This window comes from Pseudonaja textilis, chromosome 8, assembly GCF_049901715.1.
Source record: "Pseudonaja textilis isolate UNSWEBS1 chromosome 8, rPseTex1.2, whole genome shotgun sequence".
NCBI classification, from domain to species: domain Eukaryota; kingdom Metazoa; phylum Chordata; class Lepidosauria; order Squamata; family Elapidae; genus Pseudonaja; species Pseudonaja textilis.
The window spans coordinates 40636787-40657344 of NC_141997.1; the positions used below are offsets into that span (position 1 = coordinate 40636787).

Consider the following 20558-nt stretch of genomic DNA (forward strand, 5'->3'; position numbering starts at 1 on the left):
CGAAACGCCTGGAGGCGGGGCTGGTGGGAGGGGCCAAACGCCACGCCACGCCCTTCCCGATTGGCTGCGTTGGTCGCGCTGCGCAGCTTCCGTGATGCAGCCGGGAGATGCGGGGGGAGCCCCGTCCCTTGCCCCGCTGGGGACCCTCCCGCCGGACCTGCTGGCGGAGCTGGTGAGCCCCCTTCCTTGCAGAACCCCCAGACCCTCGGAGACAAGGGGGGTCTTCCTTTCCACCCGCTTCCCTCTTCTGCCGAGGATCTGGGTGGGAGAGGTTTTAGAGCCTCCTCTTGGGGTCCCGGGACGCCCGCCGACCTCCTCTTCTTGGGGGTCTGCAGGAGAGCAGGGGAAGGGTCTCTCCATCTGCCTTCTCTCCGCAGGGCGAGCGAGCCGTGCAGCGGTTGCAATCCGGGAGGGTCGCTTTCGATGCCCCCCAGATGTGCCAGGTGAGCGGGGCGACGCAGGGCAGAGTGGGGAGTGGCAGGGTGGTCGATTAAAATGTAAGCCTATATTATATATCATAAGAGAATTCTTTTATTGGTCAAGTGTGATTGGACACACAAGGCATTTGTCTTGGTGCAAATGCTCTCTGTATACATAGAAGAAAAGATACATTTGTCAAGAGTCAAGAATCATAAGGTAGCACACTTAATGATAGTCATAGGGTACAATAAGAGTAGAGTAGAGTAGAGTAGAGTAGAATAGAATAGAATAGAATAGAATAGAATTCTTTCTTGGCCAACTATGATTGGACACACAAGGAATTTGTCTTGGTGCAAATGCTCTCAGTGTACATAAAACAAAAGATACATTCAACAAGAGCCAAGAATCATAAGGTACAACACTTAATGATAGCCATAGGGTGCAGTAAGCAATCAAATCATACCAGGAAACAGTCAATATAAATAGTAAGGATACAAGCAACAAAGTTACAGTCATACAGTCACAAGTGGGAGGATATGGGTAATAAGGAGTGATGAGAAGATTAATAGTAATAGTAGTGCAGATTTTGTAAATACTTGGGCAGTGTTGAGGGATTTATTTTCATTGATGGCATTCAGGAAAAAACTGTCCTTGTGTCTAGTTGTTCTGGTGTGCAGTGCTCTATAGCATCGTTTTGAGGGAAGGAGTTGAAACAGTTTATGTCCGGGATGTGAAGGGTCTGTAAATATTTTCACAGCCCTCTTTTTGACTGGTGCAGGATACAGGTCTAATGTAATTATATAATGTTATATAATGTAATGATATAGTATATCATAATCCAAATTGTGAAAAGTAGAGTAAAAAAAGCAAGTTTATAATCAAAATGGTAGCTTGATACAGCTGTCTTTGCAGAAAGCTCAGCAAACGTTTGATATGAAGCCATGTATGTTTTCAAGCAGAATGAAAACTATTGTAAGGTTTAAAAAGAAGAAATATAAGTGTAGTGAAATTCTAATTCATAATTTGAACTTAATTTTTTATTTGTAATTTATGAAAGAAATCACTTGATTATTTTAAAACTTTTGGTTGGAAATAAAATGTAGTTGATCCTCAAAATAAAATAAAAAATTAAGCCTATATTTATTTCATTGGCACTTCCAACAAATATGTCATAAATGTTTATTTATTGATTTGTTTTTTCTTTCGTTTGTTGAGCATGTATCAGATAACGGATATAAGTATAAACATGATTATGAATACATGAAATGGATACAATTAAAAGGGGAACATTAGGACAGGGTGGTAGGCATGCTGGTGCGCTTATGCACGCCCCCTTATAGACCTCTTAGGAATGGGGTGAAGTCAACAGCAGTAGTAGTTCTGTACTTATATGATACAAGGTCCATTGAAGGGTTAACATACACAGCTTTGTAAGGGGCCCCTATACTCGGGCCCATGGGCAAGGGACCATCAGGCCCCTGCATTAAGACAGTCCTGGGGAGTGAGTGCTGGAGTGGACTGTCAAAGCGCCAGCCTCACAGCTGCTTTTTTCTCCTAGAGATGCCGTGCAGCCGGTGTGGAAATAACCCCAGCTGACCTGTCCCAGGTGCTCCAGACCCTCTCCTGGCTTTTTGGGTAAGTCTCTTCCCTCTCTCCCTTCTCCAGGTTGGGGGTCTCCCTGCCCCTTATTTTGGGCCATTGGACTCTTGGGGGAAGGGGAAGGAGGCAGGCATTCCCCCAGCCCAACGGAGGGTGTGGGGAGGGAAGATTGATAACAAAATTATTTATTTGTTATTTATGTATTGAATTTATATGGCCGCCTATTTGCCCATGGCCACTCGAGGCAGCTTACAGAATGTAAAAACCATATTTAAAATAAAAAAACAATAAAACTAACAAAACAAATCAAGTAAGTTAATAAAGTACAATAGAACAAAATCTGGAAATCAATCAATCAATCAATCACTCACCCCCACCCCCATGACAGCAGATCTCAGTAGCCATTTGTTGGTCTCTATCCCGCTCTGGGTTCCCCAGGCCCGATGGCAGAATCAGGTTTTTTTCAGTGCCTTCCGGAAGAGTGCTAGAGTGAGGCCATTCTCTGAGGGGAATGATATTCCAGAGAGAGGGAGCCACCATGGAGAAGGCTCTTCTTTTAGGTCCCACCAGGTGTATCTCCCCCAGGGATGGGACCTGCACGCATTCCCTGCCTCCCTGTTCTAGTGGGTCAGGTAGATGTGACCGGCAAGAGACGTTCCCTCAGATAACCCGCTCCCAAGCCATGAAGGGATTTAAAGTTGACAAAAATTGCTGAAACAATTCATATCAAAGAGGCCAATTTGATTTGATTTTGGTTTTTTTGGGTGGGGTGGGGGTGTTACAGCACAGCCGTGAAAAATAAATTCTCCTCGGAAGAATTTTCCACCGAATTGGGCAAAAGGTTCGCTTTTCTGCCACAACAGTCTGGCCAGGTCATCCAACAGATGTGGAAGGAGAAAAGAGAATCCCTGGTGGGATTGGAGAATGCAAAACCTGTGGCAGCAGCCGGACAGGTAAGGAAGACAGGAAGTTTTAAAAATGCTACATATTAGATGGGTCTCCTTTCTTGCTCCCGGGCAAATATCCCTAGGTTTTTTTCCCCCAACAACTGAATAGAATAGAATTCTTTATTGGCCAAGTGCAATTGCTCTCAGTGTACATAAAAGAAAAGATACATTCGTCAAGAATCATCAGGTGCATCACTTAATAATAGTCATAGGGTACAATAAGCAATCGAATCATACTCTAGGAAACAGTCAATCTAAACCGTAAGGATACAAATGACAAAGTTACAGTCATACAGTCACAAGTGGGAGGGGATGGGTGATAAGGAGTGATGAGAAGATTAATAGTAATAGTAGTGCAGACTTTGTAAATACTTGAGCAATGTTGAGAGAATTATTTGCTGAGTGATGGCATTCGGGGAAAAACTGTCCTTGTGTCTAGTTGTTCTGGTATGCAGTGCTCTATAGCCATGATGGCGAACCTATGGCACGCATGCCACAGGTGGCACGCAGAGCCATTTGTGCCGGCACACAAGCCACAGGCAAACTTATCTCACTGCACATGTGCGTACCTCACAGCTGATTTGGCTGGTTTGAAGCTTTTTTCGCCCTCTCAGAGGTTTGAAAAAAGCCTCTGCAGGCCTTGCAGGCCGAATAATAGGCCCGTTTCATCATTTCCTATAATATAAGAAGTGTTTTTTGGCACAGGAGCCCAAAAAGGTTAGCCACCACTGCTCTATAGCGTCGTTTTGAGGGTAGGAGTTAAAACAGTTTATGTCCAGGATGTGAGGAGTCTGTAGATATTTTCACAGCCCTCTTTTTTGACTCGTGGAGTATACATACATTGTTTCTGCAGTCTAATTATCCTCTGAAGTCTGTGTCTTTGTTGGGTTGCAGAATCAAACCAGTCAGTTATAGAGGTGCAGGTGACAGACTCAATAGAACTGCAGAACTGCCCTGTTTGGACCCAAACTTGCCAGGGATCTCCCAGGCTGGAGGGTGGACTATATAACCTGTGTCTTCCCAGGCCTGTTCCAACACTACAGGTATCCTTGACTTACAACAGTTGGTTTAGTGACTGTTCAAAGTTACAGCGGCCCTGCAAAAAAAGTGGCTTATGGCTGTTTTGCAACAGCCCCACTGTCACAGGATCAAAATTCAGACTCTTGGCAACTGACTCATATTTATGACGGTTGCAGTGTCCCAGGGGTCATGTGGGACCCCCTTTTGTGACCTTCTGGCAAGCAAAGTCAATGTGAGAAGCCAGGTTTGCTTAACAACCAGGTTACAACTTCTTAACAGTTGGCATGAAAGGTCGTTAAGAGGGAAAAAAATTCACTGAACAGTCTCACTTAGCAACATAAACGTTGGGATCCACTGTGGTCGTACGTCGAGGGGTGCCCGAAGCTCATATGTTCATCCCTTGCCATTGCAGCTGATAGATTTTCAGTGGAAACTGGGAATTGCCATGAGTGCCGACAGCTGTAAATCCTTGAAATCGCCTTGCGTTACGGTGGTGTTAAAAGTGGCCGATGGGTTGGGGAACATCACGTGCAAAACCTTTGAAATGACAATCGCTCAGTTCCAGGTTGGTAAATGGTCCTTCCTGATTTTTGCACTTTTGGAAAAGTGGGCGTGTAGTTTAACATTTTCAGGCAGAAATGGTTTCTGTCGGTCGAAAGTCAGCGGAGATTCTCTGTCCTCCAGTTCATGGTTGTCCCAAAGGTGTTTTTTTCAAGAGGCAACTGGACTTCCTTGTTTTTACTTGGACGATGTTTCACTTCTCCTCCAAAAAGCTTCTTCAGCTCTGACTGGATGGTGGGGAATGGAAGGATTTATACCCTTTGCAGACAGCTGGTCATTTGCATCCTTTTATAGACTGGTTGAGGCCACTTGGAGGTTTATCTGTGTCATTAGGATCAGCTGAGCAATGCCTGTATCACAAACTGAAGCGCAAATGGTTCCTGTAGCCTGCAATATTTTTCCCCCTTTTTTCTGGAAATCCCGTTAATGCTCCCACACCATTTGAAAAAGTAACCTTTCAGACTTGAAACCTGTTATGGTGGGTTTTGCAATGTGGCCCTTTGAGTTTAAGGTGAACATGCTGGTGACGCAGATATAACTCAGCCCTTGCTTGGCTGCCTAAAGTTTTAGTTTAGTTTACTTTATTGTCACTGCACCTCGTACAACGAAATTAAATACCATCTTCAGTGTACATTATGACTATGAAAATAAACACACATCCTTCACATTCTATACATTGAATTGAAACACACACACACACACCGATATTTCATGGATATTGCACTATACAGTAGAATTACTGCCCTGGGATAGAAGCTGTCTTTCAGCCTGTTTGTCCTTGTTTTTATTATCCTGTACCATCTACCAGATGGTAATAGTTTAAAAAAAAGGGTGCCTAGGATGAGATGGATCTTTGAGAACGTTTTGAGCTTTCTTAAGGCAGCGGGAACTATAAAGCTCTTCCAAAGAGGGGAGAGGGCAACCCATGATCTTCTAAAGAGGCAACAGGTATCAAAAGAAATGAGGGGTGTGTTGGCCATGTATGGCACACTGCAACGCATTGCGCCTCTAGCATGAGATTTTGAGCATGAGCAAACAGTCCGTTGTTGGTGTACCCTTGATGCCGATTTATTTCTCTTTTATTTTTCCCCCTTCAGAATTTCCACAGCCAATTCAAGGAGATGGCAAGCGTTCTTGAGACATTTTGAATCAAGTGATCTGACCTTCCTTTTCCCCTTCCTAAAAGATCGTTCTGCAGAATGAGTCTTCCAGGAAGAGATGTAGGTTTATTCTCCTTTTGGGGTTTCCAACGTGACGTTCCCCAGCTGCAAAATTTTGCATTGAGTGAATTTTTCCATACGAGTCTGTCTCCTGAAACGGACCTCCCGGTTCACCCCAGAATTTAGGTGGAACCTATCTTAGCCACTCAGAAGAAGAAGACCACCAGGGAAGTGGCTGTACGGGAGAAATAAACCCAATTATGTCCTTAGAACTACCCAAGAGATACCTCCCTTTAAGGCAAGGGTCTTCAAACTTGGCAAGTTTAAGACTTGTGGACTTCAACTCCCAGAATTCCTCTTCCAGTCATGTTAGCTCAGGACTTCTGGGAGTTGAAGTCCACAAGTCTTAAAGCTGTCATGTTTGAAGACCCCTGCTTTAAGGTCTAAGTTCTTCCCATCTCTACAACTAGAACAATATTGGGGAAAGCAGTGGTATTATCACCATCTAGAACTCTCCATGGATAATCTTATGGAATGTGGAAGGCAACCTTCAATTCCTTAATAAAAGGATGGAGAATGTGTGAGCCCTCTTTGTGTCTCTCAGCTGCCTTCGTTCTGCCAACTTTGGGGTTGGGTGTTTCCCACCAAAGGTAAGGACCCTTCTTCTTAAACCAGGGCTCTAGCCTGGTCTGTCAGACTAAGTCAATTGAACACCTTTTATTGAATAAACAACATTGGTCAGGTGACATACTACCCTAATCCCAGACATAGAAAGCCAGATTGATGTAGGTGTATGACTAGAAACTGGGAGAGCGTGAGTTCTAGTCCTGCCTTTGGCACAAAACAACCTGGGTTACCTTGGGTCAGCTGCTCTGTCAGAGGAAAGGATGAAGAAAAGGGAGGGAGGGAGGTGGGAGGAAGGAAGGAAGGAAGGGAGATGGGAGAAAGGAAGGGAGAAAGAAGGAAAGGAGGTAGGAGGAAGGAAGAGGGAGGGAAGGAAGGACAAACAACTCATGTAAACCTTGCCAAGAATTGGCCCAGGCAGTTGTCAGGAGACACCCCTGATTCAATGGGACAAAAGTATTGGGGGGAAAAGGCCTGGGTCCTTGTATAGCCACCGGTATAATTTTTAAAATAACGGTTAACTAAAAAAAGAAATCCTTTGGCTCACCTCATCTATGCTGCCAAGAAAAGGGTTCTTGCTGTCACCAGTAAGTTATTTCCACCAAAGGGAGGCAAGGTGGAGAAATCTTCAAGGTGCAAGAGAGCATCTGTGTGTTTTTAGAAAAGCAGCAGCTCTATTCTTGTCACAAGTTTTTTTTCACCCATGAACCATAAATAAACGCCTGCAGAAAGCCAAGATTTGGGTCAGCAGAAACAGCAGGGTATGCCTGGTTTTTGGGTGTGTGTGTGTGTGTGTGTGTGTTGAGGTAGAAGCAGTGGTTCTCAGTTGGCGATAAGCAAGCAGACCCTTCTAAGGTGTGTCTCTCACCCACCACCCAGCCCAGTCCTGAGCCAACAGATGCTTTGTCATCAGTGGTGGGATTCAAATTTTTTTTTACTACCGGTTCTGTGGGTGTGGCGTGGCTCAGTGGGCATGGCATGGTGGGTGTGGCAGGGGAAGGATACTGTAAAATCCCCCCAAATTAGGTGCCTCTGTGGCGCAGTGGTTAGAGTACAGTATTGCAAGCAACTTCTGTTTGGCAGTTCAAATCCCACCAGGCTCAAGGTTGACTCAGCCTTCCATCCTTCCGAGGTGTGTAAAATGAGGGCCCTAGATTGTTGGGGGCAATAGGCTGACTCTGTAAACCGCTTAGAGAGGGCTGTAAAAGCAGTGTAAAGCGGTATATAAGTCTACATCCTATTGCTATTCCCTCCCCACTCCTGGGGGAAGGTTATTGCAAAATCCCCATTCTCACCCCACTAACCTGCTTTCCAGCTCCAATCTCTGCGCAGGGCAATCGAAGAAGACCCAGCTGATCAGCTGGAACTTGGGAGGCAGAGAACAGATAGGGGTGGGGTCAGTCAGAGGTGGTATCTGCCAGTTCTCCAAACTACTCAAAATTTCCACTACCTGTTCTCCAGAACTGATCAGAACCTGCTGAATACCACCTCTGTTTGTCATGCTTCTCACCATCTAAATCAGGGTGTCGACCTTGGCACTTTAAGACTTGTGGACTTCAAGTGCATCTAAATCACAAGTCTCTGGGCTGGCAGCTTCTCCTTGGTGCCCTTGAGAATGACTCCTGCAGGCAGCCAAAGACCATTGGATGAAAGCTGAAAAGGACGGAGGGTTGAAATTAAGGAAGAGGTTTGTGGAACGGAGCAGGCAGGATCCAGATTCTCAGAGGGGAAAATGGGAGAAAAGCAACTGGCTTTTGGATTCCAGTTGTCAAGTCTCTTGAACTTCTAATGAATTGAAGGCGTCATTGCCCTGGCTTTCAAACCAACACCAGCTGCAACTTCTAATTCAGGTTTAAAGGTTGTTTTCCCTCCCCCCCACTTTCATCTTTTCTAGAGGGGGAGTAGAAGAGGAACCCAGAGTTTCCCTCTTTGGAGCAGTTTCTCTTGAAAACAGATAGAAGTAGGTTGGCGCATTGTATTTTATCACCTACTTACTTGGCCCAGCCCACCATTCTTCCTGGTTTTCAGTTGTTTTGCACTGCTCGGCCTTGACGCTAAGTCAATATAAGTGGCTTTGGATATTATAACACAAAAACAGGTCCTTGCATGATTAGCCTGGCTGAAAAGTTACCCCATCTGTTTCCTTCCTTCCTTCCCTCCCCTTCCATTCTACTGCCCCTCCTCCTTTCCCTCCCTCCCTTCTACTGCCTCTCACTTTCCTTCCTTTCCTCCATTTTACTCCGTCATTTCTTCCTTTTCCCGTCCCTCCTATTGCCTCTTTCATTCCTTCCTTCCTCCAATTTACTGCCTCTCCTTCCTTCCTTCTTCCATCCCTCTTACTGCCCATCTCCCCTCCCTCCCTCCTTTCTACTGCCCCCTCATTCCTCCCTTCCCTTCTACTGCCCTCTCCTCCCTTCTTCACTCCTACTGCCCCTTTCCCCTCCCTTTCTCCCTCCCTTTTAGTGCCTCTCTCATTCCATCCTTCCCTTCGACTGCCCCCTCTCCTCGCCCCTCCCTTCTACTGCCTCTCTCTCTTCTTTCTTCCTTCCCTTCTACTGCCCCCTCATTCCTCCCTTCCCTTCTACTGCCCCTCTCCTCCCTTCCTCACTCCTACTGCCCCTTTCCCCTCCCTCCTAGTGCCTCTCTCATTCCATCCTTCCCTTCAACTGCCCCCTCTCCTCGCCCCTCCTTTCTACTGCCTCTCTCTTTCTTCCTTCCCTTCTACTTCCCCCTCTCCTTCCTTCTTCCCTCCCTCCCTCCCTCCTACTGCTCCTCTCCCCTTCCTTCCTTTCCTTCTTTCCTTCCTGGAGCTGTGACGTCTGGCCTGAGGACAAAGGCCTAGTTCTCCCACCACCCATTCTCTGGCACACTGAGGCCTTGTGACAGAACATTCCTTATCCAAGGACAACAACAGCCTCGGGGATACAGTACCACACTTAAGAGTCTCTGAACCCCACCCCACCCCAAAAAGAGAGGCCAAACTTTTACACTTAAAATTGGAAATTAAAGAATTGGCAAGGTTGTGGGTTTTTTTTTATTTTTTGTCATTGTGTTTCATGGCTATCCATGAAGCTGTTATGAAGCTATTTGTAACTCAATTTGTTAGGACAGAATGCAACAGTCCACACAAAACGCTCAGTATAAACCTATTTAACGCTAACGCTATCCAAGAAGAGGCAATAAAAGCACATTTAACTTGGGGAAGCCCCGGGTTCAGCTTGGCCCCATATAGCTCATTAGCATATTATACAGCCGCTTGTTAAAATCGGTGGACTTCAACTCCCAGAATCCCTCGAGAGGCTGGCGGAGGGAATGTCGGGAGTTGAAGTCCAACAGACCTTAACAAAGCGGCTGAAGTTGCCAAACCACAACCGCAAAGAATTGGAAGAAGACTTCGTTCCAAGCGGCTGACAATACGAGAGAGGCAAAGGAGGTTTGCTGCCCCAACGGGGCTAGGAAGAGATGCATATTTGATTCCCCTCAAAAAAAAGAAAAAAAGGGCATTTTATCTTTAACCCAAAAGCTCCCGTTGCGTGCAGGTGTCTGTCGCGGAGAGGTGTGCAACGCCCTTGGCTCCCGACGGCTCTGCACGAGAGTCAGGTGTTTGGCCTCGGTTGCACCTCCGCCCAGCAAGGCGCAGCTCCCGAGAGTTGCACAGCTGCCGTTTCCCAGGCAAACGCGCAAGCTGTGTGGGGCTGCCCAGCAAGCCCGGGCATGTATCCTTCGCTCTTCTAGATGCAACCCCGGGCGAGTCTCGAGTTGCGTTCCAGCCCGGAGCAGCTGGCCCCGCGCCAGGGGCGGAGAGGTGGGAGGGGGGCTGTCCAAGGCATTTTCAAAGCGTTGTCTCGCTCAAATCCTGGGATTCCCCAAACTTGACGAGTTTTAAGACTTGTGGACTTCAACTCCCAGAATTCCTGAGCTAGCATGACTTGGGAGGAGGAATTCTGGGAGTTGAAGTCCACAAGTCTTAAAAGTTCCCAAGTTTAGAGACCTCTGCCCTAATCGGTATATTTCCATTTGTAATTAGCGGAGTCCCGAATTCTCAGGATATAAAAGTAGCAGGACATAAAAGCTTGCCTTTAGAAGTTGTGGGAGCTTCATCCCTGGAAGCTTCCCAGAAGAGTCTGGACTGCCATCTATCAGAAATGGTGGAAGGTCTCCAGCTTGGGCTGGGGGGTTGGACTAGATGACCTACAAGGTCCCTTCCAACTATAATTCTATTCTATTATTATTTTGATTTGATATTATTATTCTATTCTACTCTATTCCTATTCTATTCTAATTTTATTCTATTCCTATTGTGTTCCCATTCTATTCTTATGTTATTCTATTCCTATTTTATTCTATTCCTATTCTATTATTATTCCTATTCTTATTTTATTCTATCCCTATTTTATTCTATTATTCTATTCTATGATTATTCTATTCTATGATTATTCTATTCCTATGAGTAGGATCAATCGATCGATCCATATGGAGCAGCTCTCCTTCAGAAATTGTGGCGCTGCCTCATCACTGGAAATTTTCCAAAAGAGAGTGGACTTCCAGCTGTCAGAAATGGTGGAAGGTCTCCTTCTTGGGTTGGCAGTCAGAGGGCAGGGGGGGCAAGGGGTTAGACTAGATGACCTACAAGGTCCCTGCCAACTCCGTTATTCTAGTAGTTGCAGGATACCCACACTCTGCATTTAACACTGAAAGGAGAGGGGCTGGGTTCTCATGGGGGACCCCAGAGATGGGGTCGCCTCCAAAGCTTTCACTGAGGGGGGGAGGGCTCCTGCTCCAGCCCCCCCCCCCATTTTGGCTGCCTTGCCTCCTTAGCCCATTGGGGGGGATAGGGGGTGGCAAGTCGGACTCAGCTCTGTCCGCCCCCTTTTTCCCAGAACAAGGCTGGCAGACTTAAGAATAAGAAAGCACCTGAAGAGTTAACTAAAAACAAAATTGATTTTGTCCCGGAATTATTCCTCTTAGGAATAATTAAAAAAAAAACTATAACAGAAAGATTAAATATCTTATATTGCATATATTAACAGCAGCAAGAATTTCATATGCTCAGTACTGGAAGGAAAACTCTATACCACCTGAAGGTTTAATAATAAAAAATTTTTTTAGTGTGTGGCAATGGATAAATTCAATTTCCTTGTGTGTCCAATCACACTTGGCCAATAAAGTATTCTATTCTGTTCTGTTCTGTTCTGTTCTATTCTATTCTTTTCTATTCCATTCCATTCCATTCTATTCTATTCTATCTATGAAATTAAAAGGGAAAACAGACACAGAATACAACACAGTATGGGAAACATGGTTTATTTGGATAGATAATAGATATAAAAATAGACAATGTAAATAACGTAAATAATAAATAGGAAGGTATGAAAGTACTCTGCATTGTAAGTTTTGATAGGACACATAAATGTGTATATAATGTCACAGCGCTGTTTAATAACTATTGGTATTATGCATAAATGGAAAAAACATTCAATAAAGCATTATTTTAAAAAAGTATAAGCAAGCCTCCACCCCCACCTCCCAAATCTCGGGATTTCCTGGCGGCTGAGCCCCTGCAAGGACCAGCCTGCAGGGGCTGGGAGCCTCCCTCTCCGCGCCCAGCAACGAGGTCTCTCCTCCTAATTGGCCCGCCAGCTTCACCCCGGGAGGGGAACCCGGGAAGCGCCGTCAGAAGTCGAACACGAGCAGCCGCCGCCGCCGCAACCGCGGCAGCAGCAGCAGCGCAAAAGGGGGCAGGGAGAGGGAGGCGCAGGCACCGCGGCCCCCTTGCCAAACAGCGCCAGCAGCGCCAGCAGCAGCAGCAGCAGCTCTTTTGGCTGCCTTCCCCGGCTGGGCAGGGCCAGGAAACCCGGCCACCCTCGGGCGGGCCGGGAGCAGCAGCCCCAGCCTTGCGGAGGGCGCTCGGACAAGGCTGGCGGGTGGGGGTGGGCGAGCTCCGGAGCCCCTTGGAGCTGAGCCGCACCGCCCGAAGCCGAAGGCGCAACGCGGCGCGTCCGCGGACCTTGCCTGCCTCCCCGGTCCGGGTTCGAGCGGCCGTGGTGGACGCGTGGCTGGGCGAAGCCAGCGGGGTGGCGGAGGCCGAACTCCGGCGAAGCGGCGCCCCGCGGGAGTCGGAGCCCCGATGGAGACGGCGGCAGTGGCGGAGGCGGCGCCTTTCCCGCATCCTCTGGCTCCCGAACCCGGTCCCGGTTTGGGTCCGGTCCGGCCGGGCGGCGAGAAACGTTTCCGACTCTGGTACGTGGGTTGCACCAGCCTGGACCGGCGAGCCACGCTGCCTATGTTGCCTTGGCTGATGGCCGAAGTCCGTCGGCGCAGCCAGAAGCCAGAACCGGGCGCGGCGGTGGCGGCGGCTCGGGAGGTGCTGCTGCTCCTGGGCGCGCCCACCCTCCGCTGCGTGCCCTCCTCGCCCGGCGGCGCCCCCGGCTCGGCCGTCTTCATCTTCGAGCACAAAGCGCAGCACATCTCGCGCTTCGTCCACAACGCCAGGACCTCACCTACTTCGCCTACCTGATCAAGGCGCAGCCCGACGACCCCGACTCGCCCGTCGCCTGCCACGTCTTCCGAGCCACCGACCCCAACCAGGTGGGAGACCGAGGGGGAGCGGGGCGCCTTGAGGTCCTCCAGCACCACCCCCCTCCGCTTTCCAGATGGAGGTTGTGGCCTTCTGAGCTTTTAGCTTCCCAATTAGTTTCTTTTTATTATTCGTTCTTTCTTTCTTTTTCCTGGCCAGCATCCCCAGGGGGAGAGGTTGGACCTAGAGACAAACCAGATGCCCCGGCTGCTGTGGACCAGACCCCTCCCCACCCCACCCCACAATTATAGGTGGGGTGAGGAGATTTGAGGGTGGGGTTACTAATCCGAGATGGGTGTGGGCCTAGATAGCAGGATGACCTGGCTAGGGGAGTCTTGGCCAATGGTGGCAGATTCCCCCCAATGACAAGTGTGTGTGTGTGTGTGTGAGAGAGAGAGAGAGAGAGAGAGAGAGAGAGAAGGAGTGGGGAGAGGGGATAGAGAGAGGGGAGGGAGAAAGGGATGGTGAGAGAGGGGAGAGGAGGAGAGGGAGAGAGGAAGGGAGGGAGAGAGTGGAGAGGAGAGGGGGAGGAGAGAGTGTGAGTGTGTGAGGGAGAGGGGGGGGAGGAGGAAGGAAGACAGACCCAAATAGCCCTTGGATGGAGAGAGCAGGAGATCCAAGGCCTCTAAGGCTAGCTAGATGGGAACATGGCAAAACCTTGCTGGAAGAAGCCAGAGGAAACTTATCTTGAACTGTGGCCCAGAAAGTTGAATGCATGCACATCCGTGTGATTCCTGGAATCAAGCACGCTTGAGGGAGATGGCTTGAGCAAGGCAGGAACCTCCCTGCGGCCTCTTCACCTGCTGGATGAGCGGGAAGGCAGAGGGAAGGCAGGTTCAGTTGAACCTGAATGGTGGCTTCACACTTGGGTATCATTTTTGCGCTTAGTCTCACCCGGACTGCAACTCCCCTTCCTCAAACCGAAGTAGGACTGGGTTATATCATTACTCTTGCTTGCCTGTAGCTCTGAGCTCAAGAACCACTCCGGATAGGCCTCTCCTCTTTTTTTGGCCAACAGTATCCCAACTGGCTGGCAGTTGAGATGTTCCTTCCCTTGACAGCTTGAAGACTTGTGGACTTCAATTCCCAGAATTCCTCCTCCAGTTATGCCAGCTCAGGAATTCTGGGAGTTCAAGTCCACAAGTTTTAAACTTGCCGTGTTTGAAGACCCTTGCGTTAGAATATCCTCTAAACCAGAGAATCCGTGGAATGCGGTGTATACAGGGTTCCTTAGACCAGAAAGGAGCTGCATCTTGGAACAGACTGAAAAAGGTGTCTCGATTGTTTTTTGCATATATTCAGGTAAAAGAAACACAGAATAACAGAGTTGAGAGGGACTTTGGAGGTCTTCTATTCTAACCTATTGCTCAGGTAATCTACCATTCCAGACAAATACTTGTCCAATCTCTTCTTAAAAACTTCCAGGGTTGGAGCACTCACAAACTTCTGGAGACAACTCCGTTCTACTGATTAACTGTTCTCGCTGTCACGAAGATTGCTTCTTGATTAGTTTCCATCTCCAACCTTGGCAACTTTAAGACAGGTAGACTTCAACTCCCCAGAGTTCTACTCTGCTGGCTGAGGAACTCTGGGAGTTGAAGTCCACAAGTCTTAAAGTTGCCAAGGCTGGAGACCTCTGCTTTGCAGAACAGCTTCACCTTCTCTTCTTTGTGGCAGCCCCTTAGATCAGAGATCCCCAACCCCACGATCCATGGACTGACACTGGGCAGTGGCATACCAACAACCGGGCTGCACAAGCAAGTGAAGCCCCATCCAAATGCAAAATGCATGCAAGCCGCGCCCCCTCTGGAAGTCATGGAACCAGTCCTTGGTGCCCAAAAGGTTGGGGGCCGTTGCTTTAGATATTGAAACAATGCTATCATGTCACTCCTTTTTTTTTTCATTAGGCTAAAGCAGGGGTCTTCCAACCTTGGCAACTTTGAGACTTGTGGCTTTCAACTCCCAGAATTCCTCAACCAATTGCTGGCTGAGGAATTCTGGGAGTTGAAGTCCACAAGTCTTAAAGTTGCCAAGGTTGGAGACCCCTGGGCTAAAGGTCTAAAGGTAAAGGTTCCCCTAGCACATATGTATTATTCGTTTCTGGCTCTAGGGGGCAGTACTCATCTCCGTTACAAAGCCGAAGAGCCAGTGCCGTCCGAAGACGTCTCCATGGTCATGAGGCCGGCATGACTAAACGCCACAGGCACACGGAACGCTGTTCCCTTCCCACCAAAGTGATCCCTATTTTTCTACTTGCATTTTTACATGCATTCGAACTGCTAGGTTGGCAGAAGTTGGAACAAGTAACGGAAGCTCACTCTGTTACGCAGTGCTAGGGATTCGAACCGCTGAACTGCTGACCTTTCTGATTGACAAGCTCAGCGCCTTAGCCACTTCCTGCAACCGTTCTTCATATGGTTTATCTTCCAGTCCCCTAATCGTCTTCGTTGCTCTTCTTTGCACTCTTTCTAGAGTCTCGACAACTTTTTAATATCGCGGTGACCAAAGCCGGATGCAGTATTCCAACACGGGTTCCACGGGTCCATCCATTAGTGTTCCTGTTCCATTGAGAGCAAAATGGTGGCCTTTCCCTCTCTGTGATATCTTTCAGGATCTGTTTGCTGGCCAGGATATGTGCAGAAAGGAAGGCAGATGGGTTTGGGGAGCGGCTTTTTTTTTAATGATTTGAGGAAAACAGCTGAGTTTCAGCCCTTTGACATGGAAGCATTGCAGGAGAAGCAAGCTGACATCCTTATTCTCTTCCTGGAATAAAATCAGACATGTGAACTGGGTGAGTATAGAAAGGAAGGAACTCTCTTGCCTGCCCCCTCTCATCATTTTACAGATTAGTAAAGTTGGAAAAGACCTTGGTCATCTAGTCCAATCCCCCACCCAAGCAGGAGACCCTACACCATTTCTGATAAATGGCAGTCCAATCTCTTCTTGAAAGCCTCCAGTGATGAAGCTCCCACAACTTCCGAAAGCAACTTCGGTTCCATTAGTTGATTGCTCTCCCTTTCAGAAACTTTTTCCTTCTTTCTAGGCTGATCAGTTTCCATCCATTATTTCTTGTCTGGCCTTCAGGTGCTTTAGAAAATAGCTTGATCCCTTCCTTCTCTCTGTGGCAGCCCCTCAAATATTGGAAGACTGCGATCATGTCTCCCCTGGTCCTTCTCTTCACTAGACTAGCCAGGCCCAGTTCCTGCAACCATTCATCATATGTTTTAATCTCCAGTTCCCTAGTCATCCTGGTTTATTTGTCAATTGCTTGCAAGATAATAGGTATAAGTAAAAACATAGTTATGAATACATGGATACATATAAGAAAAATTAAAAAATAAAAGAAACAATAGGACAGGGACGGTAGGCACGTTGGTGTGCTTATGCATGCCCCCTACAGACCTCTTAGGAAAGGGGTGAGGTCAATAGTAGACAGTCTAAGGTTAAAGTTTTTGGGGTTTGGGGAAGAAACCACAGAGTCAGGTAGAGTATTCCAGACATTGACCACTCTGTTGCTGAAGTCGTATTTCCTGCAATCAAGTTTGGTGCAATTAACCTTGAGTTTGTATCTATTGTTTGCTCTTGTGTTGTTATGGTTGAAGCTGAAGTATTCATTGACAGGTAGGACATTGCAACATATGATTTTATATACTATACTTAGATCGGACCGAAGATGGCGTAGTTCTAGGTTTTCTAGAATTTCGAGTCTGGTGGCATAAGGTATTCTGCAACGAGTAGAGGAGTGGAGAACTCTTCTTGTGAAATATTTCTGGACTTTCTCAACTGTGTTAATATCAGATACTTAATGTGAGTTCCAGACTGATGAGCTGTATTCGAGTATGGTCTTGCAAATGTTTTGTATGTTTTAGTTATTAGTGTAATATTACCAGAGAAAAAGCTACGTAAGATTAGGTTAACAACTCTTAATGCCTTTTTGGCTGTGTAGTTACAGTGGGCTCTAGTATTTAGGTCATTAGAGATGAGTATTCCAAGGTCCTTGACAGAGTTTGGATCATCAACAAGGTCTTGACTATTCAGCCTGTATTTTATTTTCTGCTTTTTTTGCCGATATGTAGGACAGAGCATTTATTTGTTGAGATTTGAAGTTGCCATTTGTTTGACCATTCTGATACATAGTCGAGGTCTTTTTGAAGGGTAGCAGTATTGTCTGTGGTGTTGAATAGCTTTACATCTTGATATGATCACAGAGGTCAATTATGTAGAGTATGAAAAGAGTTGGTCCTAGAACACTGCCTTGGGGGACACCACTGTTGACCGTACAGAATTTGATAGGATGCTCCCAATTTTGACCATTTGTTGTCTGTTTGACAGGAATGCTTCTATCCAGTAATGCAGGTGTCCAGATATACCGTAGGATTTTAGTTTTAGGAGTAGTTTGTCGTGTACCACTGAATCAAAGGCTTTACACAAGTCTATGTAGATTGCGTCTATTGCTTTGCCCTGATTGGGTTATGTAGTCCATATGTTTTTGCAGTATAAGAGGTACAGATTACATACTAGTTTTTTCCTGAAACCAAATTGTTTATTAGAGAGTAGGTTGTTTGTTTCTAAGTGGAAAATGATGGATTGGTTAATAATTGATTCCATGACTTTACAGGTGACGCAGCATAAAGTGATCGGTCTGTAATTTTCAACTAGGCTGGGGTCTCCCTTCTTGAAGATGGGGATGACCGTGGTTTGTGACCATAGTTTTGTCAAGGAGCTGGTCCTGAAAGATTTTTCAAAGATTATGCTTAGAGGTTTGGCTATGGCAATGGGTAGCTTTTTTAAGAAGTAGGCACATATTCCGTTGCTCTTCTCTGCCCTTTTTCTAGAGCCTCAACATCTTTTTTATAGTGTGGTGACCAAAACTGGATGCAGTACTCTAGGTTGTGGTCTTACTAAGGCTTTACAGAATGGTTGCAGGGACCCCACTGTTAAATGCTTCAAGAGAGGGAGGGAGGGAGGGAGGGAGGGAGGGAGAGAGAGAGAGAGAGAGAGAGAGAGAGAGAGAGAGAGATGGAAAAATATTCTGGGAAGAATTCAAATTGCCCTCAAATGCTTCTGTAACCCAAAATATCACTTCCTTTTTTTAAAAAAAACTTCCTCAATTAAGTCCTTTAATAGCACACCAGGCAAAAATGGCCTCCCCTGGCTCTGGAGGCTCTCTGGAAGCTGGAAATAAGCCTTTTTTTCTGATCTTCTTGAACCTCTGCACATGCCCTGCACCTACTGCATCCAAAACGGGCCACATGAGGACTCCTAGGAGGGGAGGAGTGCGGTGGGCAGGGCCAGCCAGGAGTGAGATTTGGGGGTTCTGCACAGAATCTTAGCTAGAGGCTCTCCTGAACCCCTGCGAACCCCCAGCAGCCCAGCCCTGTGTCCATCCTGTCTCCTGTTCTGACCCAAACCTTGTTCCAAGGAAACAAACACCAAACAGAGATAAAAGCAAAACCTTTTAATGCTTCTCTGCGAATTCCGTTCATTCACGGTTAAAAGTCTATTAAAAGTAATTGTCCCTGATAGAAGGAGCCTTGCCAAGGTTGTGCAAGGCTGTCGAGAACATTAGATAAAGTTGCCAAGAAATATTCCAAACAAAAACACAAACCAGGACAGTCTGAACTTCCACAAGGTTTGAAGTGCAAGAACTTCTCTGCTTCCTGCAAAGAATACGGTCTCTCCGGCTGGCTTTTATCTCTTAAGGGAGGGGCCATTACCTTGCAGCCTTACTCCCGAGTCGCCCGTGCTGCTGCAGCTGGTCTTTCCTTTGAGCAGCCCTGCACGCCCGCGCCCTTGGCCCAGGCTCCTCGGCAATGGTGGCATTCACAAAAATTTTATTGCCAGTTCTATAGACGTGGCTTGGTGGGCATGGCAGGGGAAGGATACTGTCAAATCCCTCCCCACCCCACTAACCTACTTTCCAGCTCCGTTCTCCTGCGCAGGGCAACCAAAGAAGACCCAGCCAATCAGCTGAGACTCAATGGGAGGCAGAGAATAGATAGGAATGGGGCCAGTCAGAGGTGGTATTTGCTGGTTCTCCGAACTACTCAAAATTTCCGCTACTGGTTCTCCAGATCTGGTCAGAACCTGCTGAATAACCACCTCTGCCTACAACTCAAGGCAGCAAGCATATCCAATGCACCTTCCTCCACAACAACCCTGTGAAGTGAGAGAGTGACTGACCATCAGCTGAGTTTCATGTCTAAAGCGGGACTAGAACTCACATCTCTTGGTTTCTAGCTTAGTGCTTTCATCACTAGACCAGTCTGGCTCTTGACTGGGTTTCCTTTCTGTCATCCAGCTGTGGGCTGGAGTTTTCTTCCAGAGGCAAATCTGGAATGCAGTTTGTGTGAGTTACAGATACATCACACGCAGGCCCCTCATCTGAGTTCTCGCTTTACGAGACCTCAGCCATACACACCCGCTGCCACTGATCCACAACATCTCCCTCCCTCCCGGCTTGTCCAAGGAGGAGAACTACAATGATGATCCAGCCCTCAAAGAAATCCAGTTTGACACCCCTGGTATAGGATCTCCTGCCTGAGCATGGTTTTGGACTAGAACAGGGATCCACAACTGCCGGCCTGTAGACTGGCACCAGTCCACAGTATGTCAGAAACTGGTCTGCACAAACAAGCAAAGGATACAGGCAGCGCACAAAATCACGCCCCTTCCAGTCCACGGAAAAACCCCTCTTCAAGGAACCGGTCCCTGGTGCTCAAAAGGTTGAAGGCCAGTGGACTCTTAAATTAGATTAGATAATCAGATTTGGAAGGGACCTTGTAGGTCATCTAGTCTAATACACACACACCCAAGCAGGTGACCCTACACCATTTCTGACAAATGGTAATCCAATCTCTTCTTGAAAATCCCAAGTGGTGGTGCTCCCACAACTTCCGAGGGCAACTTCTGTTCCATTGGTTGATTGTTCTCACTGTCAGAAAGTTTCTCCTTTTTTCCAGGTTAAATCTCTCCCTGTTCAGTTTCCACCCATTTTTTTCCTTGTCTGATCTTGGTGCTTTGGAAAATAGCTTGATCCCTTCCTCTCTGTGGGAGCCTCTCAAATATTGGAAGACTGCTATCATGTCTCCCCTGATCCTTCTCTTCCCTAGACTAGCCTTGCCCAGTTCCTGTAACCGTTCTTCATATGTTTTAGTCTCCAGTCTCCTAATCATCCTGGTTGCTGTTTTCTGCCCTTTTTCTAGAGCCTCAACGTCTCTTTTATAGTGTGGTGACCAAAACTGCATGCAGTTCTCTAGGTGTGGTCTTACTAAGGCTTTATAGAGTGGTATTAGTACCTCACTGGATCTTGACTGTATCCCTCTGTTAATGCAACTTAGAATTGCATTGACTGTCTTATTCTACAGAATAACATGTACATGTACATTGTCTTAAGGTGCCATTTCATGGAAGATCCCTCAAGACTTCCCTTGACGAATGTACACTGAGCTAAAAGAACAGGAACAAATCCAAAACCCTCAGCTTCTTCAAAAATCGTATTGGTGATACTGGTTCAGCACGTTATTGCTTTTATTTTTAGCAGTGCGAGCACACCACCAAAGTCAACTTCCCTCCCATAATAACACGCACAAAAAATGGAAATAACAACAAAAGCAAACAAAGAGACGTGGAGAGGTGCACACAGGAACG

The 20558-nt window shown here is 47.0% G+C and overlaps 2 protein-coding genes across 4 annotated transcripts in view; both read left to right on the forward strand.

Annotated features, from left to right (window-relative positions):
• The first annotated feature begins 74 nt into the window (after positions 1 to 74).
• Positions 75 to 6286, forward strand: COMMD6 (COMM domain containing 6). Its single transcript, XM_026705312.2, has 6 exons — positions 75 to 172; positions 378 to 443; positions 1979 to 2055; positions 2804 to 2972; positions 4399 to 4551; positions 5645 to 6286. The coding sequence occupies exons 1-6, from the start codon at positions 95 to 97 to the stop codon at positions 5693 to 5695; spliced, it is 594 nt and encodes a 197-aa protein (XP_026561097.2). The 5' UTR covers positions 75 to 94; the 3' UTR covers positions 5696 to 6286.
• A 6152-nt stretch (positions 6287 to 12438) lies between these two features.
• Positions 12439 to 20558, forward strand: part of TBC1D4 (TBC1 domain family member 4) — a 107159-nt gene continuing 99039 nt past the window's right edge. For 2 of the 3 annotated variants that reach the window (XM_087938017.1, XM_026705308.2), the window contains exon 1: positions 12791 to 12919. The gene's annotated coding sequence lies outside the window, so the exon portion shown is untranslated. Of the gene's footprint in view, positions 12572 to 12790; positions 12920 to 20558 lie in introns of those variants that run through there. The other variant, XM_087938018.1, reaches the window with a different exon arrangement.